Genomic DNA, 23570 nt, shown 5'->3' with positions numbered 1-23570 from the left:
TCACATCAGGTGAGAACAGTGCTGGGCTTAGTTGTGATGTTCTCCACAGCTGAATAGCTTGCTGACATTCACCGTTGAGCCTCGCACATGATAAATGGCTACTTGAGTGAGACGTTGGAGGGTGATTGGTGCCGTCAGGTGAGACGATTGAAGGAAAAATTAAGAAGAAGAATCGAAAGGTGTGGCAATGAATCACCAGTTCACACATAAGTGGGTTGGTAAAAGTTTATTAAGCAAACAAAGCATGGTTTTAAAGCACTTTAGTCTGATGAATAAATGCCTAACAGACACAGCAAATAATCAAACATCATTGCTCCACACCTCAGCTGCATAGGATCAGAGGGAAAGGAAAGGGTGATTGGATGTTAACTCGTAAATATTTGAGAGTGAATTCAGATCTACATTACAGGTTCAAATTCTGTCCCGATCATCTTTTAAAGGTGTATTTTTTTTCCTCTTGAATCAGCAAACTTGTATTGTGTTAGTCCTAATCGTGTGGATAGTTTGACTGTGTCTGGATAGCAGCTGGCAGAAGTAATTGACAGGAATGTTATATAACTTTTAGAAAGGAAAGGCTTGAACTTAAACAGTCCCTTATCACATCTCTCAGAAATTTCTGCAAGTCACCCACATGCAATGAATTGCTTTTTAAAATGTACTGTTATGTAGGCAAACGTGTTTTAGTTGAATATGTTAACATTTCCACTCGCACAGACTCTCAACACTTGCCGCAATCAACAGTTTGAACTCTTCCACTTCCTCATTGCTGTTTGAGGACAGCATTGAAGCTGTTCCACACACAATGGGAAATCCTCCCATGGGCATTCACAGGTTTAAAAAAAAACAAGCCTGGGATATGCTAGGCAGCTTCCTTATATCCACCTTCCATTGTGCCCACTGCCCTGGGAGCCTGCAGGGCTGTGGTTGTTTCTCCAGCCTCTTCCATCCACTGGGCACTTTGAGCTGTAAGTAATGCTCAATTCCCAATCTTTTTCTGACGTTATTTTTAAAAATACATTAAATTACAACTTATATTAAATTTCAACTGTTGATTCATGGAATAAATTTTGATTATAAATTCACATTTCATTCAAAAATTCAGCAATCCTAACCTAGAGCAACACCGTCCAAAAGAACTGATTCGTATGGAAGGAAAGGGTTCACCAGTAATCAGTCATTGCTGGACATTTCACAACTATAGAGGTTGTGTTAACAATTATCCATAAGCTTTTAGAGCATGAAGCTACTTTGTTAAAAAAAACACACGCAGTTGGACAGAACTATTCTTAGAACTGGTCCTGAATTAAATTTCTAAGTTGAGATACTGTTGCAATTTTTAAAACTTTAAGCAATTTTCCACCAGGGATGTTAAATTTCTTTGATTTGCAGGATGGCTTTAGTTCCACATATGCTTCTCACAGTGTTCGACAGCCTAAAAAAAGAGAGACACAAAATACAAACATGAGAACTCTTTAAATTGCCAAAATACAGAGCAGACTTTGAGGACACCACAGTCTCCTGATCTTCTGCAAAACTCTTCCCTAAATTGTTCTTGAATTCCTCAAGTTTGATAATGACCTAATCACTGCTTCCTGATTTAGCTTGTCTTCTTTTCAACCTCGGTGGTTCCCTGCTCTGTGGGCTATAGCCCTTCACAAAACACAAGTACAAACCAAGGGCATGGCCGAGAATGGGAATTGGTTTCAGCAGCAGCAGCTTAATTGCTAGTAGCTACAAACTGCAACAAGGCTTAGTACAGGCTGGTGTTTGTTCTTGTTGCTTTTTTGGTTATAGAGTGCAGATAAACATGGATTTTTTTTTGTAAAGGCTGCAGTTTGCAAAATCAGGATCTTAACTAATTGAAGCACCAAATCAACAGCCTGCAGTTAAGACCGTTTCTAGTCTACTTTGGAAACATGAACAGAAAGTCACCTGAAATTCTGTTTGTCATTGTTACATGAAAGATAATCTTTCAATACTGCAGAACTCATGTCCCTGTGATAACTGGTGTGAATGGTATGTATGAAAGGTCTTTCAGTACCGTCTGAGGAATTAGCCATTGTGAAGGATGAGTAGATCTGGGTCCACCCAATTTTGTGGAACCAAAGCAAGAAGCTAGCACGAAAGATAGACAGTAAAAAACATAATATAACAAACAGCCTTTAAATAAGGTTCCATTGTCATCCGCAATCTGTTGTCGTTTAAATCTTGACTCACTGCCACTCTCCATTCATTGCACAAAGGGTTGAAGTCATGCTTACGTGACACCGGGTGGCAGTTTCCAGATCTTTGCACCAGTGTGATGGTCCCCAGGTACACTCATCAACTCCAAGCAGGTTTACTTTCCTTTTTCTTACACAGATATCCAGTTCCTGTCGGTAAATACATAAAGATGATACTGGTTGAGGCCTATTCCTGAGTGACTGCATGTTTAAACAGCTCCCCGAGAGATCAACCAGGAGGGGGACGGTTTGCAGCTCCAAAGGCTTTTTACAAGATATTGTTGCTGAAAGGGGGAAGCGTTGAACTATGTTTTGCTTTCCTCAATTTTGTCCCCTCTTCTGACTTCACTGCAGTACAGTTCCAAAGGCACTGGTTGCCTTCTAATACCCTGACCAAGTGGCAATTCTTCGTGTGAGCTTGAACAGTGACTGTCAGAACAGCTGAACCCAATCCTGTTGTCACCTGTCATGCTCACATTTTCTACTGGTTTTGTCACAAAGAATGTGAGCAAGCAGTATTTCAACAAAAATTCCTTTTGTACAAGGAAATATCGAAACATGAATTGCCAAATCTCCCTCTCCATGATGTAGACAGCTTGGAATATGTGAACGATGTCCTTCAGACACTTACCGCACAAACATCTTTTTTCTCCTGGGACTTCTGAAGAAGAGAGATGAGCTGGGGTTTATAGGAGTGGACAAAGTCTTCACACTATAAGAACCAAATTAAACAAAAAGAAGAAAATCATCGATCCCATTCTAGTAGAACTAATGACTTGTATTGATGTAAGGTTCGTCACATCTAAATGGTTTATAGAATGGAGAAAAAATGGCGAACACCAAGCAAGAGAGAAAAAAAAACAAAGCGGGGGGCGGGGGGAATTTTTGAGACCGGTAGAGCCGGGAAGAACGAACGAACAGTGCAAACGGGTGATATGGCTGCGGCCATGAAAGGATTGAAAATGATCTTCCAGTCAGTTCAGTAGGGCACAGGGATCCAATGGAGCTTGGTAAGAATATGGGACTTTGTGCTAACGTCCACCCAGCACCTAAGAAACCTTTGTGAAGAGTTAACCCAGTAGAGCAGGGCCTGTAGTTCATGAGTCGGAAAGGAGGGTGGGGGGGTTCAGCAGTGTTCAAAGTTCAGGAGCCTGAGATTCTAAACCACAGTTGTGGAAGTGTAAATTAAGTTCCTGAAATGTTTTGCTGTTTTTAGTGGAAAAATCATTAACATGGTTTCACTTCCTTTTGTTGCTTTTTTCACTTCCATTTTGTTGTCGATCAGTTGCAACAAGAATGTAGTTGCATCATGTTCGAGCCCTTTCTACAGCTGCTGTTACTTGACTTGTGTCCTTTGCTATGATTTGCATTGGTTGGCTGTGTGCACTTTGCAGTATTCCTGTCAGTTTTCATTGCCTTTCCCCCATTTTCTGTTTCCCCTCACTCTATGCACAAAATGGAGCTCTGCCCCAACATGAGATGCCCGTCTGACCACACGAGTCAAACAGTGGGCAGCGTTGCGCTTCAATGATTAGTTCCAAGAGAGACATTAGTCCAGCTTTTGCTGCATTGACATTCACCTTATGTGGCGCACTGGTAGCAAAAAGTCAGCTTTTACTCATTACGTATCGCATTTGTACATGAAAGATGGGCTAAATTGCCTCCTGTTCTGTCTCGTTCTATGATTCTGTGAATGGACAGGCAGACTGACAGAAAAGCCAGGTAGAACTTTTATGCAAGAGGCAATAAAGCTGTGAACAAATTACCAGGGAAAGTTTTGGTGCCAATACACTATAGAGAAAAAAAGAACAACATTTCAGTGTGCCAATCCACTTCCTATCTGATGTTCCTAATTTATTCCCACCATCAGTGATAGAACTGTACTCACCAGTCCTTCACCCTTTTGTCATACAGGTCAAAATGTCCTCTCCATGCACAACTCAAGTTTGGAAGGACAGAATCTAGAATTGTACTGCTTGGTCGTTCACATTTCAAATAGACACTATTTATGTATTTCACACTTCCACTCACATTAGTGAAATCCTGGTGCTAGCACTTTATCTGATCTCATTGCTGACTTCAGTCTTTGGTGTCCCATTCAAAGCCCTCTTACAAGAACTCACCACAAAACGGGAGGTCCCAGACAACGAGTTGCAGGATTTCACCAGCAGTACAGTCACTTCTGTGCCATTGTTCTGAGCTGATCTGAGGTGACGCACTATGTCCTCACAGGTTCCACAGGATATTCCAGTCATCAGTTCGTATAATGGCACTATTGTGTGTGCATGGGGTGGGGATAAATACATAATAAACAAAGTGAGGATTTTATGATCAGGATTTGAGGAACAGTAAGCTCTTCCTGGCCAGCAATAAATGGATCTTTTTAAAATATTACCCCAACATCAGGAAGAACATACATGAAAAAAGTTAGCTCCAGTGATTCCACTGTGCTGCTCTGCACTTGGGAAAATGCATGCACGATCACAGCAAGTCAAAAAGAGAAATTGATGTGATCAACCTCCAATGAAAACATTGGCCAACTCTGAACCTGGCCCCAAAGCTATTTTGAAAGTTTTCATGCCTACGTCCACTCACTGAGAAAAGGTCTCTTGTGCATTTTCTATCACAATATGTGCTGCACACAGTATCAAAAGGAGACAACTCATTCTACAACTAATGGTGCTGGCTTAAAGCAAACATTTTTTTTCGGAACAGGAAGTCCATTCGACCCAACAGGCCCATCTTTTTGATAGATAAACCCCACCTACCCTCCTCAGCATATCTCAATCAATTCTCTCTCCAGAAATCCCCAGTTGCCTCTTGAACCCATTTGTACTGCCTGCTTGAATGGCCTTCTCTTGCAACTTATTCCACTGTCTGGGTGAAAAAGATCTGTTTCACCAGCGCATGGCTTTTCCTCTGCAGATGGAATGCCCAGTGCATGAAGGCTGATGGTATACTCCTATTGGACAGCTCCTGTGTTTTTACCCAAAGGAAGTATAATTTCCCCATCTGAAGTTTTGTCTCAGGCACTGGGCACAGCAGTTTATGACTATGTGTGGAATGTTACTGAGTAAAGGCGGCTACCCCCTTAAAAGAAAGGGCAAGATAATCTTTGGTCTGCTGTCATGCAATTGCTACAGGTCTGTTCAAGGCAGCGTTCATGGGGATATTGGCACAGATCTCCCCCATAGGAAAAAGCTAATCCTCAAATAAAAGATTGACTGTTTACTCTGCCCTCACCGTACAGTAACAGGAGCTTTACCTGCTGGAATAAAATCAGAAGATGTTGGAAAAGCTCAGCAAATCAGGCAGCATCTGTGGAGAAAGAAACAGTTAACGTTTCAGGTCAAAGACCTTTCGAAGGGTCTTGAAGGCCTCTTGAAAGGTTATCAACCTGAATCGTTAACTCTTTCTTTCTCCACAGATGCTGACTGACTTGCTGAGCTTTTCCAGCATTTTCTGTATTTATTTCAGATTTCCAGCATCCGCAGCATTTTTTGCTTTTGCTTTTCCTTTTCCTGCTGGATGTCTGTATAAGAGCCGACATAAAAACAGAATTGTGGGTGGACCTTTTGGATAAATAAAGGCATAACGTTCTGGAATAAGTCACTAGGGAAGGTTATTGAAAGAAACAGTCTAAATAGGGTCAAGAGACAATTAGGTGGTGAAAAGTTGGAGTTGGTAAATTAAACCCGCAACTACAGAGAATCTTAACTTGACCAACCACTCAAGAATGGAACTTTCTTTTTAAAACCATGGTTTTTGCTGCTCTTAGCCTGGCTGCTACAATTAGGCAGAGTGCCTTGGGTTAAGGAGGGTAATATCAGTAAGGGTTTGTACAACTGATCACCATCCAGTGACACCCCCCCACCTCCCCCTCCACTGTTGGGAAGGATAAGTGGAGACGAAATTGAATGTAGCCGTGTGATCCTCTCCATTGGCAGGGGTAGGGGGAGAGAGGAGAGGAATTGGAAGAAGACGACTTGGTTTTGATGTGCATATAACCATTATCATCATCTTTGTCTTCGCTTTAAAAATGGAGAGTATTAACTGAATGGCTCGCGTTTTGAATTATAGGTCACTGGTGGTTTGGATACTAACCTGAGCTCTTAGGTTCGTTGCCGAAGCAGAGGTGAAGCATGGTACACACAGCTTCGGGCCCGATTTTCTGGAAAAGCAGGTCAAGGGCTGCCGTACCATACTTTTCCACAAACGACTGGCACTCCGTAGAGTATTTGTCGGGCAGGTGTGCGCAGATCTGATCGAGCAATTTGATGATGGCGCTCTGCAAAAGAATGTTGACAAGTTAAAACATTCAAACAAAGTAAAGCAAACAACAAAGGAACTTTACCACAATCTCACTTCTGGGTTTCACATCCTGTTCTTACCTGAAATAACTCATAATGGAAATCCAACCAGTGCCCTGAAACTTGTTTGTTTTAATTTTTTTAAAAGTAAGGAGTGGCCCGATTGCTCATCTGGTCAAGACAATGAGTAGCTGATCCATGCAAACCAGGAAGCCTCAGGGTATAATCCCCAGTCTCTGCTGAGTTAACTGATCTCAGCAGCTAAGGTCGTAAGTAGGGCTGCTACAATTGGTCTTAGCAACTCTGGGCTGGGGAGGGGAAAGATCCCCAAGGTTTCCACTCCTGGATCGGGCTCAGCTGTGAAGTCCCCACCTCTACTGGCTTTCTGCCGAGTGTCTCATGTAGAGAAGGGCTACTTGGGCATTATAACAGATGGCAGGCAGTCAGTGCTGATCGAACATACCCAGCAAGGAGACAGTGTCCTCAGAAGAGGGGAGAAAATTGGTGGAAATGCACAGCAGATCTATCAGCAGCTGAGAGAGAGAAGACCAGGTTAATGTAGATAGAGACATAAACCTGCTTTCTCTTTTCAGATGCAATACGGACCAAACGGTTGAGTATTTTTAGTTTTGTGGATTCCTTGAATTTGTGCTGTTTCTTTAGATCTCTTATTTTATCTGGAAGCAGTAACCCACCTCAGTTTTTTCTTTTGGCAGGAGCTCTGCCAGCTTCTTCACTATAAGCAGACAGAGTGTGCACTGGGGCATGTCATCGGCAAGTGGCTCCTGTTAAACACAGATAAAATGTCATTGCGACTCCTGTATATTTTAAACCTCTGTACTTAAAAAGGTGAAGATTGTTAGTGCTGGGAATGGAGTATTTTATGTTTCAGGCATCGTGTGTCTGCACAATGCACTCCCCAGTCAAGTTAGATGCAGAGTAAAGCTCCTTTTACCATGTTCCACCAGTGCATTTCAACTCCAACCTCAAAACTACCTCCACCTACACCAGTGTTACATGTTAACATTTCCCCTGCATCAGCTATCCTGTGGCCTGTGAGGAAGATTGCTAATTTAGTGCCAAATTAGAGGCACTTTGTGTTGTGTGTACATGCCCACTAGGGACTAGATTGGCACTGCCAAAACTCATTTCACCTTGGACCCTTACAGCCAGCAGACATTTATCGAGTTTAAGGCTTAAGAGTCTCTTGAGTTCCTTAACAGACCAGCCTTTTGCAACATTTTACAGACAATTCCAGTAAAGTGTCCAAAATTCTTTAGGTTACTTCTGGACAATTGGCAAACTATCAATCATCTGTTACACCTTTGCAAAGCTATACCCAGCCCAGCTTGTAAAAGCAGTGTGTGGCTGAATTGTAAGGTTTTATCCTTGTTGGTGCTGAGTTAGCAGTTCTCTATACAGTGAACTGTACTGTAAAGTGAATTTAAAAAAAAAATCGTTCATGGGTTGTGGGCGTCGCTGGCGAGGCCAGCATTTATTGCCCATCCCTAATTGCCCTTGAGAAGGTGGTGGTGAGCTGCCTTCTTGAACCGCTGCAGTCCATGTGGTGAAGGTTCTCCCACAGTGCTGTTAGGAAGGAAGTTCCAGGATTTTGACCCAGCTACACCGAATATGTCTGGATGTCAGGTGAGGACAAAATTGGGCTCAGTTGCGATGCTCCATGTGGTTGAATAGCCAGCTGATATTCAGTGTTGAGGCTCCCACAAAGAATGGTCACTTATTTGGGCAATGTATTGGAGGGCTGCTGGTATCCATGACACCATAATACAGCAATGAGTCAATTCCCTCAGGAGAGGAGGGGAGAAAATTGGCAATTTGTTTCTTAAAAAATTTATACGCAGCCCGTGTTTGTCATTCTTGGCTTCTTCACAATGGCCAATTACCCACTGCCCTAATGTCAGATCGAACCCCCACCAAAGCTGGAAGTCCCAGTCTGTAGTCTTTGGATTGACCTTACCTGGTGATGTACTTGGCTCGCACTGTAAATTCGGGAGGGAACGTAGTGGGCCACGCTTGGTTTATCCTCGGGGATGGAATTGGAGAGAACTTCCTGTGCCTGGATTGGCTGCAGAGACTTACACAGGCCCAGAGCAGCACACACCACATCTGGATGCTGGTGGAAACCAAAACACAAGAGAGATTTGGGCATGAGAGACAGATGGAACACAATGTGGTTTTGCTTCTGCATTTGAACACTGAACACTTTCTCCCATTTCCTTTGGAACTGGGTCAGACAATTCTCAACATTATCTCCTATTTTGGGGAATAGTCAGTGGTGCTTTAAGTTTTGATCACCTTAGGTGGTCAGAAAGGAATTTTACTGATTTATTCTCCCGAATTGGCCTAGGTTTTTAATCTTGTTTTCAGCCTGGGTTTTTATCTGGGATTTCGCCTGTCCCGGGAGGTTGCATGGCTTTTGGGTGGGGTGCGGAGTCTATATATTGTGATGCAAGGCATCGCAGTTGTGTGGGACAGGCTGGATGGACCAGTGGACCTTTCCTGTTTGTTATTGTGCGTGAGTTTAAAAGGTGGATCATGCAGAAGACAATACAAGGTGTCTCACACTGCAGCAGTCAGGACTGTGGCCTCCATCCTTTAATTTGGACAGAGGGCAGATTAATGACCAACTGCGGTTAGGATCATGATCTCAGTTCCAATTTTTGACAACAAAAATTTCTTGAGAAGCATAAGAACCTCAATGACTGATGTTGACACCACAAGATGCAGGAATGGGAAAATGCACTCCTTAAAAAAAAAACTTAATGTCTAAAATGTAAATCTGAAATTTTCTAGTTATTTTCAAAACCTGTCTAAAACCAGACAGTTGGCAAGCCTGGTTGTGAAGTCTGTTGTACACAACAGAGTCAAGCTGGGGAATGGGATGATGCCTTTGAAACTGTTTGGCCTGACTTCACAGTAGAAATAGTGGGGAACCAAGGGGCTAATGAGAGTGAGGAACTTAAAGTAATTAATATCAGTAGAGAAACGGTACTAGAGAAACTAATGGGACTAAAAGCCGACAAATCCCCTGAACCTGATGGCCTCCATCCTAGGGTTCTAAAAGAGGTGGCTGTAGAGATAGTGGATGCATTGGTTGTGATCTTCCAAAATTTCCTAGATTCTAGAACGGTCCCAGCAGATTGGAAGGTAGCAATTGTAACACCAGTATTCAAGAAAGGAGGGTGAGAGAAAACAGGGAACTACAAGCCAGTTAAACTGACATCAGTCGTCGGGAAAATGCTGGAATCCATTATTAAGGAAGTGGTAACAGGGCACTTAGAAAATCATAATATGATTAGTCAGAGTCAACATGGTTTTATGAAAGGGAAATTGTGTTTGACAAATTTATTGGAGTTTTTTGAGGATGTAACTAGCAGCGTAGATAAAGGGGAACCAGTGAATGTAGTATACTTGGATTTTCAAAAGGCATTCGATAGGGTGCCACATCAAAGGTTGTTACGCAAGATAAGGACTCATGGGATTGGGGGTAATATATTAGCATGCATAGAGGATTGGTTAACGGGCAGAAAACAGAGTAGGAACAAATGGGTCATTTTCAGGTTGGCAGGCTGTAACTAGTGGGGTGCCACAAGGATCAGTATTTGGGCCTCAGCTATTTACAATCTATATTAATGACTTAGATGAAGAGACTAATTGTAATATATCCAAGTTTGCTGCTGATACAAAGCGAGGTGGGAAAGTAAGCTGTGAGGAGGACACAAAGAGTGTGCAAAAGGATATCCACAGATTAAGTGAGTGGGCAAGAAGGTGGCAGATGGAGTATGATGTGGGGAAATGTGAGGTTAGTCACTTTGGCAGGAAAAGTAGAAAAACAGAATCTCTTTTAAATGGTGAGAAACTATTAAATGTTGGTGTCCAGAGGGATTTGATTGTCTTCGTACAAAAAACAGAAAGTTAGCATGCAGGTACAGCAAGCGATAAGGAAGGAAAATGGCATGTTGGCCTTTATTACAAGGGGTCAGAGTACAAGAGTAAGGAAGACTTGCTACAATTGTACAAGGCTTGTGAGACCACACCTGGAGTACTGTGTACAGTTTTGGTCTCCTTATCTAAGCAAGGATATACTTGCCTTGGAGGCAGTGCAACGAAAGATTAGAAAACATTTCTACACACAAAGGGTGGTAGAAGTTTGGAACTCTCTTCCGCAAACGGCAATTGATACCAGCTCAATTGCTAAATTTAAATCTGAGATAGATAGCTTTTTGGCAACCAAAAGTATTTTGGGATATGGGTCAAAGGCGGGTATATGGAGTTAGATCACAGATCAGCCATAATCTTATCAAATGGCGGAGCAGGCATGAGGGGCTGAATGGCCTACTCCTGTTCCTATATTCCTATGAAGGTTCAGTAGATTGATTTCTGGGATGAGAGGGTTGTCCTATGAGGAGAGATTGAGTGGCCTATACTCTCTGGAGTTTAGAAGAATGAGAGGTGATCTCATTGAAACATACAAGATTCTGAGGAGGCTTGACAGGGTAGATGCTGAGAGGCTGTTTCCCCTGGCTGGAAAGTCGAGAACTAGGGGGCATAGTCTCAGGATAAGAGGTCGGCCATTTAAGACTGAGATGAGGAGGGTTGTGAATCTTTGGAATTCTCTACCCTAGAGGGCTGTGGATGCTGAGTTGTTGAGTATATCCAAGGCTGAGATCAATAGATTTTTGGACTCTAGGGAATCAAGGGATATGGGGATTGGACAGGAAAGTGGAGATGTGGTCGAAGATCAGCCATGATCTTCTTGAATGGCGGAGCTGTCTCGAGGGGGCCATATCGTCGACTCCTGCTCCTATTTCTTATGTTCTTAAACAGACGCCATCAATTTGATTTGGCGTGCAACTCTCGAAAGAATCTTTTGCATCTTTGTGAATGACGATACTGGCAAATGCGACTTTGGTTTAACATTTCATCCGAAAGATGGCACCTGTGACAGTGCAGCACTACACTGAAGTAGCAGTCTAGGTTATGTGCTCAAATCTTGAAGTAGGGTTTGAACCCACAACCTTTCTGCCTCAAGAGGTTTGAGTGAGCTACAGACGGGTGGCCAACTTCAGTGGACCTTGTGCTGCAACATGAGCCAGCTCCTTCAGGAGACACAGAGGAGATCAATGGACCCCACTCAGTCTTGACTGTAGCACCTTCTGAGCTGCACAGCAATATGGAAATGCAAACATGAGGTTTTCCAGATATCTATCACAGTTGAAAAAAAACCTGTGAGATCTTTCAGTTTTAGCAACTGTTGTGATCCTCAGAGGGAGTGTCCAAGCAAGAATCTTGAGATAGCAGGATCAGAAGAGTCCCTTTGAGAATCGCGAGTGTTGGCAAGCCTGTTCCCCACCTGCAGCTTACTGCCAAAAACAAAACCACAGCTCAGCTTCAAGTTCCCATTTCATGTTTTGTGGCCATAGCAGAACCTGAAGAGAAAGGGGTGAGCTCCCTGCAATTGCACAAGTGTTTTAAAAAAAGCCATATTAGGCTTGGGTCCCAGGTTGTAACCCTGTCGTGCTGATCAGTAAAGCTCATACAGCATCATCCGTAATTAAGTATTTACCAGTTTGTCCTCGAGGAATTGAAGTATTATGGGCAGGTAAGAATCAACATAGTCGTTACATTGGTCTGCAAGCTTTTTAACTGGGATCAGTTTACAGCCATCGTGTAAAGCTTCTTTCACGGCATCCTGCAAAAAGGAAAGAAACAGTGGGTGATCAGCTGGCAGAGTACAGTAGAAAACATACAATATGTAAAACACAGCACACAATACAAATACAGTGCAGAATGTACAAAACTACAGGTATTGCTGGAGTTTAACCAGCTAAAACCATGTAGCTTATTAGTGCGTAACCCTGGTCAGTTCCCAGAGTTTATCCAGCCAGGACTACCCTGCCTGTTGGTTTGTAGGTTTATCTGGGGCCGAGTGGAAAGAACCCTGTGCCTCACTGACCGGTCTGCTGCAGTTTCCATTCATGAGCCAGGCTGGCTGGCCGATCAGAAGCAGTGCTCTGCGGACCTGTTCTGGTTCAGTTAGTGGATTACTGTATCTATCGCAAAAGGATTGACTTGCTTCTGATATTTCACTGCATGGCGTGTCAACTTGAAGCCACTTCAACTTCAAGGAGACCTCATCACCTCTTCTGCCCCCAAGGAGGATGGGCAGAAATTAAATAACATGCAGTATAAAATTACATATTATAACACACCAAGATCCATTATTCCAGAAAAAAATAGTTAAATCAAATTGGTTGAGAGGTCAGGCAGATGCATATCTCCACTGGTGATGCTCATGGGATGTGGGTGGGACCAACCTTCTGTCTTCTGACAGCATGGAAAATCCTGAACTCCCAGTGCTGAGTACTGTGGCTGTGAGCTGGTGTTCTGGCATCCTGTGAGGGGATTCTTTTACCATCTCGTCAGTGGCAAGTAAAATCTTGGAAAGATAACCCTGTGAGCCCTTAACCCGCTGCACCTTTACACCCATGTGCCACGCCAGGCCAATACAGGCACTGCTCCAGGAGGTGAGAAAGGAAGGGCTGCAGTGGACAGCGATGAGACTTCCTGCGAACATCAGACGCCCAAGGACATTACTCGGGACTGAGATCCCGTTGTAATCATCCTGGTTGGAAATTGAGCACGAGAGACAGCTCAGTCAGTCGATGCCCTAGTTGAGCAGCAGCCATTAGTTCAGACTGCTACAGTGCGCTGTGGCCACCTTTTAAGGTGGTACCGTGCACTATGCGCTCAGCCACATCCTGACCCAAGTGAGTTGCTTTGATGCGGTGTGAGTGACCAAGTACCTGCACGGATTTGTCCTTCACCATGTCAGCGATATGCCCCAGAAACTTTTTACACACATCACAGATGTCATTTACCTGAAAAACAGAGGAGAACAAATTTGTTGACATCACAGCTTGTGATTAATATACCCTCGTCTGCGATTCGACCTTTACGAAGAAAACCTCAGCGGGACATCGAATTATCACACAAACATTCAAATTATTACCCGACTTCCTCCTAGATTCCTTCCTCCTCCTCCTCCTCCTCTCCCTGCAGGGGCACTGGGTACCTTCCTCAAGTGAGCTTTATACGTGAGCCGAGACAGTGAGTGTGGGCAGGCTATTTGATTGTTGTGGTACCACATTGAGCCCAATCCTGTTCCCTCCCAATACCCACACACAAAAAAGAACGAGAAAGAATTTGGTTCAACGTGGTGCCTTAACATGTTGATGCCCTCAAGTGCTTTTTACAACCAATGGGCTACTTTTTGAAGTGCATTCACTCTTATGTGGGCAAACATGGCAGCCAAGTGTGCACAGCGAATGAATGAGTGACTAGATTGCACTTTCTAGGAGGGGTCACTGGATAGTGACTGGAACCCTGGCTGATTTTTCCTAACCCATGGATGCTGCGGTCAGTTGCAATGCCCCCATCTGCTGTTCTGGCTGAGGTCAGCTATTGCACAGATCAGAACCAAATCTTGGACCATCATGGCTCTGGATAGCTCAGCTTACTCTACACATTGCCCTAGCAAGGAGTCAGCATCTTCAGGAGAGGAGGGGACAAAACACACATGACAATTTAGCAAGAATTCAGTGTGGGTGGGAGTTGGGTGAGAGGTCAGTGTGGGTGGGAGTTGGGTGAGAGGTCAGTGTGGGTGGGAGTTGGGTGAGAGGTCAGTGTGGGTGGGAGTTGGGTGAGAGGTCAGTGTGGGTGGGAGTTGGGTGAGAGGTCAGTGTGGGTGGGAGTTGGGTGAGAGGTCAGTGTGGGTGGGAGTTGGGTGAGAGGTCAGTGTGGGTGGGAGTTGGGTGAGAGGTCAGTGTGGGTGGGAGTTGGGTGAGAGGTCAGTGTGGGTGGGAGTTGGGTGAGAGGTCAGTGTGGGTGGGAGTTGGGTGAGAGGTCAGAGCTGGTGGGAGTCAGGAGAAAGGTCAATCGGGCGAATTTTGACTTTGGGCAATCGTGTAAAATGAACGAGATCGGATCAGCCGCCCATTACACATCTCTCCCGACATAAAAATCGCTGAAAGTCAAAATTACCCCCAGTGTGTGTGGGAGTTGGGCAAAAGCTTTGTTCTGGTTTTTGCTGGTAATATTCAGGCCCTTAACCAGAAAGGAGAAGTGAAAAGCTAGAAAGTGAAGTTTGACTTTCTTGAATCGGCTTGCACACTATATTCTAATATAGGTTTTTAAAATTTTATTTTATCACACCTGTTCTTTGAAAGAAAAAAAAAGGAAGCATAAACCACAGTAAAATGTTAGTTACTGAAATAGTAAATTCAGAGAAGTGGAGAAATATAATCACCCCACAGCCACTTTGTGTTAACAGAATCTTTTTACTTTTAGTTCTGGGAATTTCAAATCTTTAATCAGTGTTTTAACTTTTTGATCAGAAATTGAGCTCCCCTCCTGACCCCTTCCCCACCCTTCCTCCTTACCATGCTGACCTTTGCTGGGGCACCTTTCCACTGTACCTCACCCAAGTGGCCATTCTTCCTGCACGAGCTTGGACAGTGAGCGCCAGCAGGCTACTTGGCAACAAAGGCATCGCAGCCAAATCCGATTCTCTACTCAACCGACTCGCCAGAAAGGGCCATTGGGGAATGGAAAAACCTGGCTGATTTTTCCATCCTTAGCCCAGAGGCATTGAGGACAATCGTAGCACACTTCTTGTCACTATGGCGGAGATCAGTTAAGTCAGCAGAGACTGGGAATGGATCCTGGAATTTTTCTGGCTTCTGTGGTTCACCACCACAATGGCTGGTGAATTTACCCACTGAGTCATCGAGGGAGCTGATGTCCCCTCCCCTGGCTGAAGCAGTCTTCTGTTAACGCTGTCCCTCCTCAGGCACTGTGGACACAGAGAATGGACCTCGCTGTGAGTTGCAGAAGAGACAGAGTGAAAGGCTCCCCTTTTTAAAATCGGCTAACTGTCCCGTGTTACCTCATTGAAAGGCTCAGGATGAGAAGTCTGGGGATGGGACTGCTGCGTGGTATATTAAGGGGTGTTCCCCGGGAACAGGTAGTTGATAGATGCCCATCAAACCCCTGAAGTGCTGATACCAAGAGGTAAGGGGCGGGGGAGAGGGGAACTTCAGTGTAACAAGCAGAGTGCATCTCGGCAGTCCTCGTCAGGCACTGTCAATACCACAGTCATCTCTGCAATTGGTCACGTGGATATTCCATGAAAATTAAATGATAGTTAGAAGACTTCTAAGATGGCCCACTGTTGTGAGGAAGCATGGCTTGTTCTTTATTCTATATCATTACACAAAGATGATTGAACCAAGTAAATCTGATCGTTCTCTGCATGTTCATTGCTGTAAAATAATGTGGAGATGCCGGTGATGGACTGGGGTGGACAAATGTAAGGAATCTTCCAACACCAGGTTATAGTCCAACAATTTTATTTTAAAATCACAAGCTTTCGGAGATTATCCCCTTCATCAGGTGATAAAAGTAATACACTCAGAATGATTACGGGAGCACTAATGTCACTGAACCCAAGAAGGAATCAAGGGCAGGCTTGAATATGTAAAAATATATTACGAAGAAGCACAAACTATATTAGTAATGGGTCAGCTCATGACATCAAATATAAAGGGGCTTCATTTGGTACGATATGTAGGAGAGAACTCTTTCTCTTGCGCCCATGTTGTATTGACTTTGCCATGAGGCCCTTTGCACTTACCGCTTTAGGCTGGCTCCATATGGTCTGCACGCAGTGCTGTACTGCTCCGCACTGGGTGGCTGTCTTCAGGTCCTGGCACCAGTACCCTGGGCCTTGAGCACATGCTTTGTCCTTCAAGTCAGAATTAGCCAGAACTGTGAGACATGAAAAACAGATGGTCATTGCCCTGCCCCGAGCATAAGAGAAGTACTCAGTTTTGTTGACCTTCCAACTTTCTTCCCTCCCTCCTGCCCCGAAGGGGAGAACTCTTGCTTGCATGCAGTTCTATTGGCATCCCACTGCCCTCTGGCACCTCACCCAATGGCCATTTTTATGTGTGAATCTGGACAGTGAATGTCAATAGATTGTTGAACTGTGGAGGGCAGCATAGGGCAGATAGGGCCTCAGTATAACAACTCCTCCGAAAGGTGGCGCATCCAGCAATGCAGCATTCCCTCAGTACTGCACTGGGAGTGTCAGCCTGTGCTCAAGTCTCCGGAGTGGGACTTGAACCCACGACCATCTGACTCAGAGGCGAGAGCGCTACCCACTGAGCCACAGCTGACGTTAAAAGTTAACTATTACAATCCACTAAGAATTAAACAGTAGATAAGTACACATGCAGGATATTCAAATCGAAAGCGCAGAGGAAAATAAAAGGGGACGTGTTGTCCATTTGTGAAATGGCTTTGATCTTAGTGCAACTGCTTACTGTGTACCTTTGACCTACAGGCAAAAGTCACTCCTGAAAAAACCTTGGAATCAGACGAGAATTTGAGGAACAGAAAATGTCCATCAAATCCTCCTCTCTCTCACAGATCAATCCCTACGTACCGCTTTCTCACATTAATTCACCGATCTAGTAATCCAAGTGCTTGAAGGGAGCTTAGATCGGAACACTAGTATTACAATGTTGTATCCCCATCTCCAACCCACACGCCCTTCAAATGGGTTGCCCCTGGGAGCATGGAATTTACCCTCAATCCCTTTTCTCTCCAGAACACATTTGATTGTTTCAACCCCATTTTTCTGCCTGCTTCATATTTCACAACTCTATTATCCTTTGGATGAAAAGGTTCCATCCCATCTCACTCCTAACTTCCTCATTTTTACTAATTGTTTATTACTAATTTGCCCGGATCAGTTTTGTTAATTTCCTTCACACTCTGGCAAACTTCAGTGAGATCACCTCAAATTCTCTACCATTCCAAATAAGGCCATTTTCCTTAATTTTTTCTGATAATGGAAACCATTTTGTTGCTTGCCTCTCATGAAATGCACATCAAATTCATACAGCATGTACAACTTTAATCATTTCACAATAATCTCCACACATTTTAATGCACAGATTATATTAAGTGGCATGTGAAAGTGCTGTCACAACCAGTTGAGTCATCTCAGAGCCAGAGCGAACCACAGAAACTGATAGATGGAGAACTGAGAAATTTGTAAACCAAGTGCGGGAGCAGAGTGTTGTACGGAGTCTGACAGTGGTTAGCAGTTTAAAGTTATTTTTCTCTCCCCTTTCGCAGTGGCCTTGCCTGTGGTTGGCAGTTTGAGTGCAGGTGCCCATTGAAGCCAGCTGGAGCTCGCCTCCGAGTCAGAAGCTGGTGGGTTCAAGTCCCACTCCGGAGACTTGAGCACAAAATCTTGGCTGACACTCCCAGTGCAGTACTGAGGGGGTGCTGCACTGTTGGAGGTGCCGTCTTTCGGATGAGATATTAAACCGAGGCTGCGCCTGCCCTCTCAGGCAGATATAAAAGATCCCATGGCACTCTTTGGAAGATAGCTGGGGAGTTCTGGCTAATATTTATGCCTCAATTAACACCATGAAACCAAATTATCTGATGATTTGTCTCGTCGTTGTTTGTGGGACTTTGCTGTATGCAAATTGGCTGCCACATTTCATACATTACAACAGCGACAACACTCCGATGACTGTAAAGGACTTTGAGATGTCCTGAAAGGCCCTATACAAATGCAAGTCTTTCTTTCTCAGGCTGCCAGTGTCTTACGCAGCAGCCCATCTTCAAATATATCACCACATTAGGTGGGGCAGGGCCTATTATCCTTGGAATGATGGTGTTTGTTTCTGAGGGTAATGTTACCATCCTTAAATAAACATGAAACAGAAAAGGACAAAGAGAGGGAAGCGTGGAGAGACCCAGAGATTTATAGTTGCTAATTTTCTCCCCATCTCTTCTGAAATTGGACTCCATGCTGGTGTGGAGTTCCTTGGGCTTAGTTACCTGCCAGCACCTCACATGACTACTCCGTGGGCTCGACTGTAACTCCTGGGCGGGGACGTGGCAAAGCGAGCGGCAGCGGACAGGCTCAGCCGATTTTAATGGCCGGGCCTCATGAACAAGACTTCCCGAGCAAAACAGCTAGCAAGTTGGCAGGAAGCAGCTGACCGGCTGTTAAAGTCGGGCAGGCGGGAGGCCGCCACCAGGGACCCCGGTACAGTCCTCGGAACAAGGCAAGTGCTCTGGTCGGGGAAATCCTGGTTTGGTGGGGGGCGGGGGGTGGGGGGCGGAGGGTGGGGAGAGAAAGCCTGGGGCAAGGGAGGCCCAAGGTCTCCCTGTGGGGCTGGGAGGAGCATTCCTACTTTGCTAGGACTCTTCTAGCCCTGGCTGCTGTTCCCGCCAGGGTGTTGGGGTGGGGACGGTGGGGGAAACACTGCTCTTTTGCTCAGCCCTCGTGTTAAAATGGCAGATTGGACCCCAATGATGTAATTGGAGCCTGATCTGCATATTTAAAGAAGTCGCCAGCTTCGGGGTGCACGTCCTTGCTGCCTGGAATTTCAAATTGTAGTCGGCCAGGCTGGGACAGGAAAGGAGTGGGTGAGTCTCTTGCTCCATTTTAACGGCTCCTCCGCCTGGATTCCACCAGGCAGAGGGAATTAAAAACCGAGCCTTAGATGTCTACACGGTGAAAACCAGCCATGTTTGGCCATAGGGAACATCACTCACAGACATGGGAACCCAGGCTGATTTTCCGCTCCCTAACCCAGGGGGACTGAGGCCAATTGTAGCACCCTGCTATCCCCCCGCAATTGTGATCAGCCAACTCAGCACAGCCCGGGGATTGAGACGTGTACTGTTTGGTCTGCCTGGCTCAGCAAAACATCGTGATTACACCCTTTGAGGGATAGGGAGAGTTGACAGACCCTCTCCTCAGCAGGAAACCTACTATCACTATGCTCATCCAAATCTCCAACCTGGTCGTTGTTTCTAATGGACTCCAACTGCGACCGTGGCGCCAAGGGTCTCCGGACTAGACCGTGTGTAACAAATAGTTAAAACCAGCGTTATTTTTAAAAGCACTTAAAATTAGAAGCAGCTTCTTGTTGATCCTCTTTGCTTCTGCTTCTGTTTTGGATTTTCAGCATCTGCAGCGCATGTATGTCTCTCTATCTCTCTCTCTCTCTCTCTCTCTCCCCTCAAGCGTAACTGTTGTCAAGTCCATTTAAACTGTTTTCTTTAAACCTCAAACATAGTTATAATGAGGAGATATAGAGTATTTTACAAGCAAGCTGTTGAATAGAGGCTTGCAGTCAGCAGGGTTTTGGTCTACTGTTAATTTACGAGCAGAATGCTTTCCTGGAGTGTTCGTGTTCGAGCATGAAGGTAGGCTCAGGTAACAATTTGGTCTGATTGGATGATTTGGGCTGAACTGATTTCTTTCACAAGCCAAAGTTTTGCACGACCTCAGGACGTCCCAAAGAATCTTAGAGCCACTGAAGTCCTTTTTTTTTGTAATCACTGTTGTAATGTAGTCCTGTGACACCTGTTACGTCACCTGAGAGGGCAAACGGCACCTCTGACAATGCAGCACTCCCTCAGTACTGCACTGGGAGTGTCAGCCCAGATTTTGTGCTCAAGTCTCTGGCATGGGACTTGAACCCATGAGTCTGACTCAGAGGCACGAGTGCCACCCACTGCCCCATGGCTGAGGGAAAGCAATCAGAGATTTCAAGGTCATTGTTGAGTGTCAGGTGTTAACAAGCAGATTATAGGGTAGGGCCATAACTGAATCAAGTCATTCATATTTTTGTACTGCAAGAAGCCAAGCAATACAGATAAAAACAAAAAAACTGCGAGTCTATCAGAAACTGAAAAGAGAAAAGGGAGATTGACATTTCAAGAAACAAGAACAGAAAATGCTGGATACACTCAGCAGGTCAGGCAGCATCTGTGGAGAGAACAGACATGTTAATATTTTGGGTATGTGGACCCTTCGCCAAATGCTAAGGTCTCCGTTCTCCCCACAGATGCTGCCTGACCTGCAGAGTGTTTCTGCTTCTGTTTTGGATTTTCAGCATCTGCAGCGCATGTATGTCTCTCTATCTCTCTCTCTCCCCTCAAGCGTACTGACCTACTTCAGATGCAAGTCTGAAACAAGCCTTTTTTTTCCCTTTACGTAGTGCAGGGCCATAGTGATGTGAGAACAGGCTCAGGAATGTGGGACCCAGGAACACAGCACAGCACAATGAAACATTTGTTTTCCATCTCCTCCACCAGTGAAACCGAAGGGTACAGTGAGGAGAAAGGAGGCCTTACTCCATCACATTGTGCTTTAATGAGAACAGGGTGGGGGGAGATATACAGGTCAGTCTGTGTCTCTCCCTGTCCCAAATTCCCTAATTTAACCACAGATGGACTCTGCTGCTCTGCATTAAGTTTTAAAGTTGGGCTCCTGACAGAAGCTTTTTTTCTTTTTGAGCAGAGGCTGGGCTGACAGAAAGCACCGCACTTTAGGAAAGATGTGAAGGTCTTAGAGAGGGTGCAGAGGAGATTTACTAGAATGATTCCAGGGATGAGGGACTTAAATTACCTCATTTAGAAGGACGTGGATAGACGGGAGAGGCTGGGATTGTTCTCTTTGGAACAGAGAAGGTTGAGAGGAGATTTGATAGAGGTGTTCAAAACCATGAAGGGTCGAGACAGAGCGGATAGAGAGAAATTGTTCCCATTGGCGGAAGGGTCAAGAACCAGAGGGCATATATTTAAGGTGATTGGCAAAAGAGCCAAAGGTGACATGAGGAAACATTTTTTTTTACACAGCGAGTGATTAGGATCTGAAATGCACTGCCTGAGGGGGCAGTGGAGGCAGATTCAATCATGGCCTTCAAAAGGGAACTAGATAAGTACTTGAAACGAAAAAATGTGCAGGGCTCGGGGATAGGGCGGGGCAGTGGGTCTAGCTGGATTGCTCCTGCATAGAGCCAGCATGGACTTGAGGGGCTGAATGGCCTCCTTCTGTGCTGTAGCCTTCTATGATTCTATGAACCAGCATCTTAAACCCACCGTAAGTAAAATGCAAGTCCTTCTAATCAGCATCTTAAACCCACCACAAAATAAAATGTACGTCCTTCTAATGCAAATTAGATAGATTTCTTTCAGAATATAACATTTTGAGCTATGAATAATTTGAGACATGACGTGTGGTGAGTGTAACAGGCTTGGGAGGAACAGGTAACTTTGGACCTCTGGTTCCCAAAACTCTCCACCACTGGGGGGGTTTCCTCACCTCATGTCTGGGTCTGTTGGAGACTCATTGATAGAGATCGATTGTTTTGATTAGTCAATAACTCCATTATCGTTGTATCATGTGACGACCAGGATGGTCAAAGGTGAACGAGATGGACCGTGGGTTTTTTTTCAATCTAGCAATTCCTATTTTCCTAATCAGCATCTTAAACCCACTCTAAAATAAATTGCACGTCCTTCGTAAACCCTCCATAAAGTAAAATGTAAGTCCTTCTAATCAGCATCTTAAACCCACCGTAAAATAAAATGCAAGTCCTTCTGACCAGCATCTTAAACCCAACGCAAAGTAAAATGCAAGTCCATCTAAGCAGCATCCTAAATCCGCCTCCCCATCTCCCCCATCCCCCCCATCCCCATCCCCCATTCCCCCCCCATCCCCATCCCCCATTCCCCCCCCCCACAGACTGAAATGCCAGTTATTCCAACTAGCATCTTAAACGCACCACAAAATGTTGAAATGTGGTCATTTGTTGAGAAACCTTGGGTGTAGGCTCAAGACCACAGTGCTGGTTTGGAACAATTAAGAGAGAAGATGAGGTAAATCTGGATTAGATGACTCAAGCTCGGGTTTCAAAAGTCTGCAGATTGCTGAAAGAAGGGAAGATTGAGAGAAATGAGAAGTTCCACAGTTTTGTGGATCTAGAAATGAACGAGTTGCAGTAAGAGACGTTGATTGTGACATTGTACACAATACAACAGATGTAAAGCAGTATTTCAACAGAAGAAGAGGAGGAGTGCGTAGAATGGCATATTTGCAGCTTTAGAGAACCAATATGTAAATTTGAGCTGCAGTGAACTTGCAAAATAACTGAGCATTGGATTGTTAGCAAAGAACAGCCCCGTATTGCACCACAAATTAACAAATCAAATCGGGCTCATTCTAACCTGCAAGGGACAGGCCAACCATTCGCAGTCCCTCACATCATTTCACCCAGATCCAAACAGGACCCCCTTTAAAGTGAAAAGTCATGATTTTCAGTCAGTCATGTAACTGCAAACCGTCAGAGGCAGAGTCACAGTTATCAGTACACATGCACCATGGCACCCTAACTTTCAAGGGAGGAGAGGAGAAAACAAACAGAAATTTCTCCAGGAATAAAGAATGAGCAGTAATTGTTATAGTCCGACCACTGTCCCCAAACCCTCATTTAGAGCCCTGCAGTTTCTAATCACCGCCTGTGCACACAGAACCAGAATATTGAGTTGTACAGTGCCTGTTACATGATATCATACTAAGAATAGGTAACATGGTGGATGGGGGGGTAGCGGGGAGGGATTCCATTAGCCCAGGCCCTCACACTGCAGAGTCACCCTGGTACAAAGCCAGGGCAGGAGAGCTGCACAATCCAGGCTGACAGTGGGTTCTGTGATTCAGACACTCGGGTAGAGATTTACCGAGAGCCCGTCCCTGAGCTTTTCACAGGAATAAAGCTAAACACAAGTCAGAGAGGAGTCCCTGTCATTGAGCAACACAAAGTGTAAACAGATTACAATTTCTCTCTGAGTAGCAACAGCACAAACATCTAAAGCAAACCACAAAACCAGAGTGAAGTGACAAATGCGAGATTGTCAGTAATGGGTGCCCCTGCCCTCTGTCAGTGTGTGTGGCTCCTGCTCTAACACAAAGCATCACACAGCATCTTACCTGGAGAGACACACAACAAGGCAAGAATCACAAAGGCAGCCATCTCCGCTTCTTCACTGTACAAAGACACACCAACTCTCGCTGTTGCAGCAGGAGAAGCCCTGACCAAAGGGTTCACAGTCCAATCACGCAGCAACGAATGCAGAA

General features: G+C 44.8%; 1 protein-coding gene across 1 annotated transcript; it reads right to left on the bottom strand.

The window, feature by feature from the left end:
* Nucleotides 1–211: 211 nt before the first annotated feature.
* Nucleotides 212–23570, bottom strand: LOC137335833 (prosaposin-like). The gene is made up of 11 exons (XM_068001295.1): nucleotides 23424–23570; nucleotides 16248–16381; nucleotides 13360–13434; nucleotides 12120–12245; nucleotides 8511–8666; nucleotides 7228–7317; nucleotides 6327–6510; nucleotides 4346–4494; nucleotides 2854–2934; nucleotides 2262–2372; nucleotides 212–1432 (listed from the first exon to the last, which is right to left on the bottom strand). The coding sequence occupies exons 1-11, from the start codon at nucleotides 23464–23466 to the stop codon at nucleotides 1397–1399; spliced, it is 1185 nt and encodes a 394-aa protein (XP_067857396.1). The 5' UTR covers nucleotides 23467–23570; the 3' UTR covers nucleotides 212–1396.

This window comes from Heptranchias perlo, chromosome 20 (genome assembly GCF_035084215.1).
Source record: "Heptranchias perlo isolate sHepPer1 chromosome 20, sHepPer1.hap1, whole genome shotgun sequence".
Taxonomy (NCBI): Eukaryota; Metazoa; Chordata; class Chondrichthyes; order Hexanchiformes; family Hexanchidae; genus Heptranchias; species Heptranchias perlo.
Note: the sequence above shows the minus strand (reverse complement) of the source record. Positions and strands in the feature narration are given on the sequence as shown.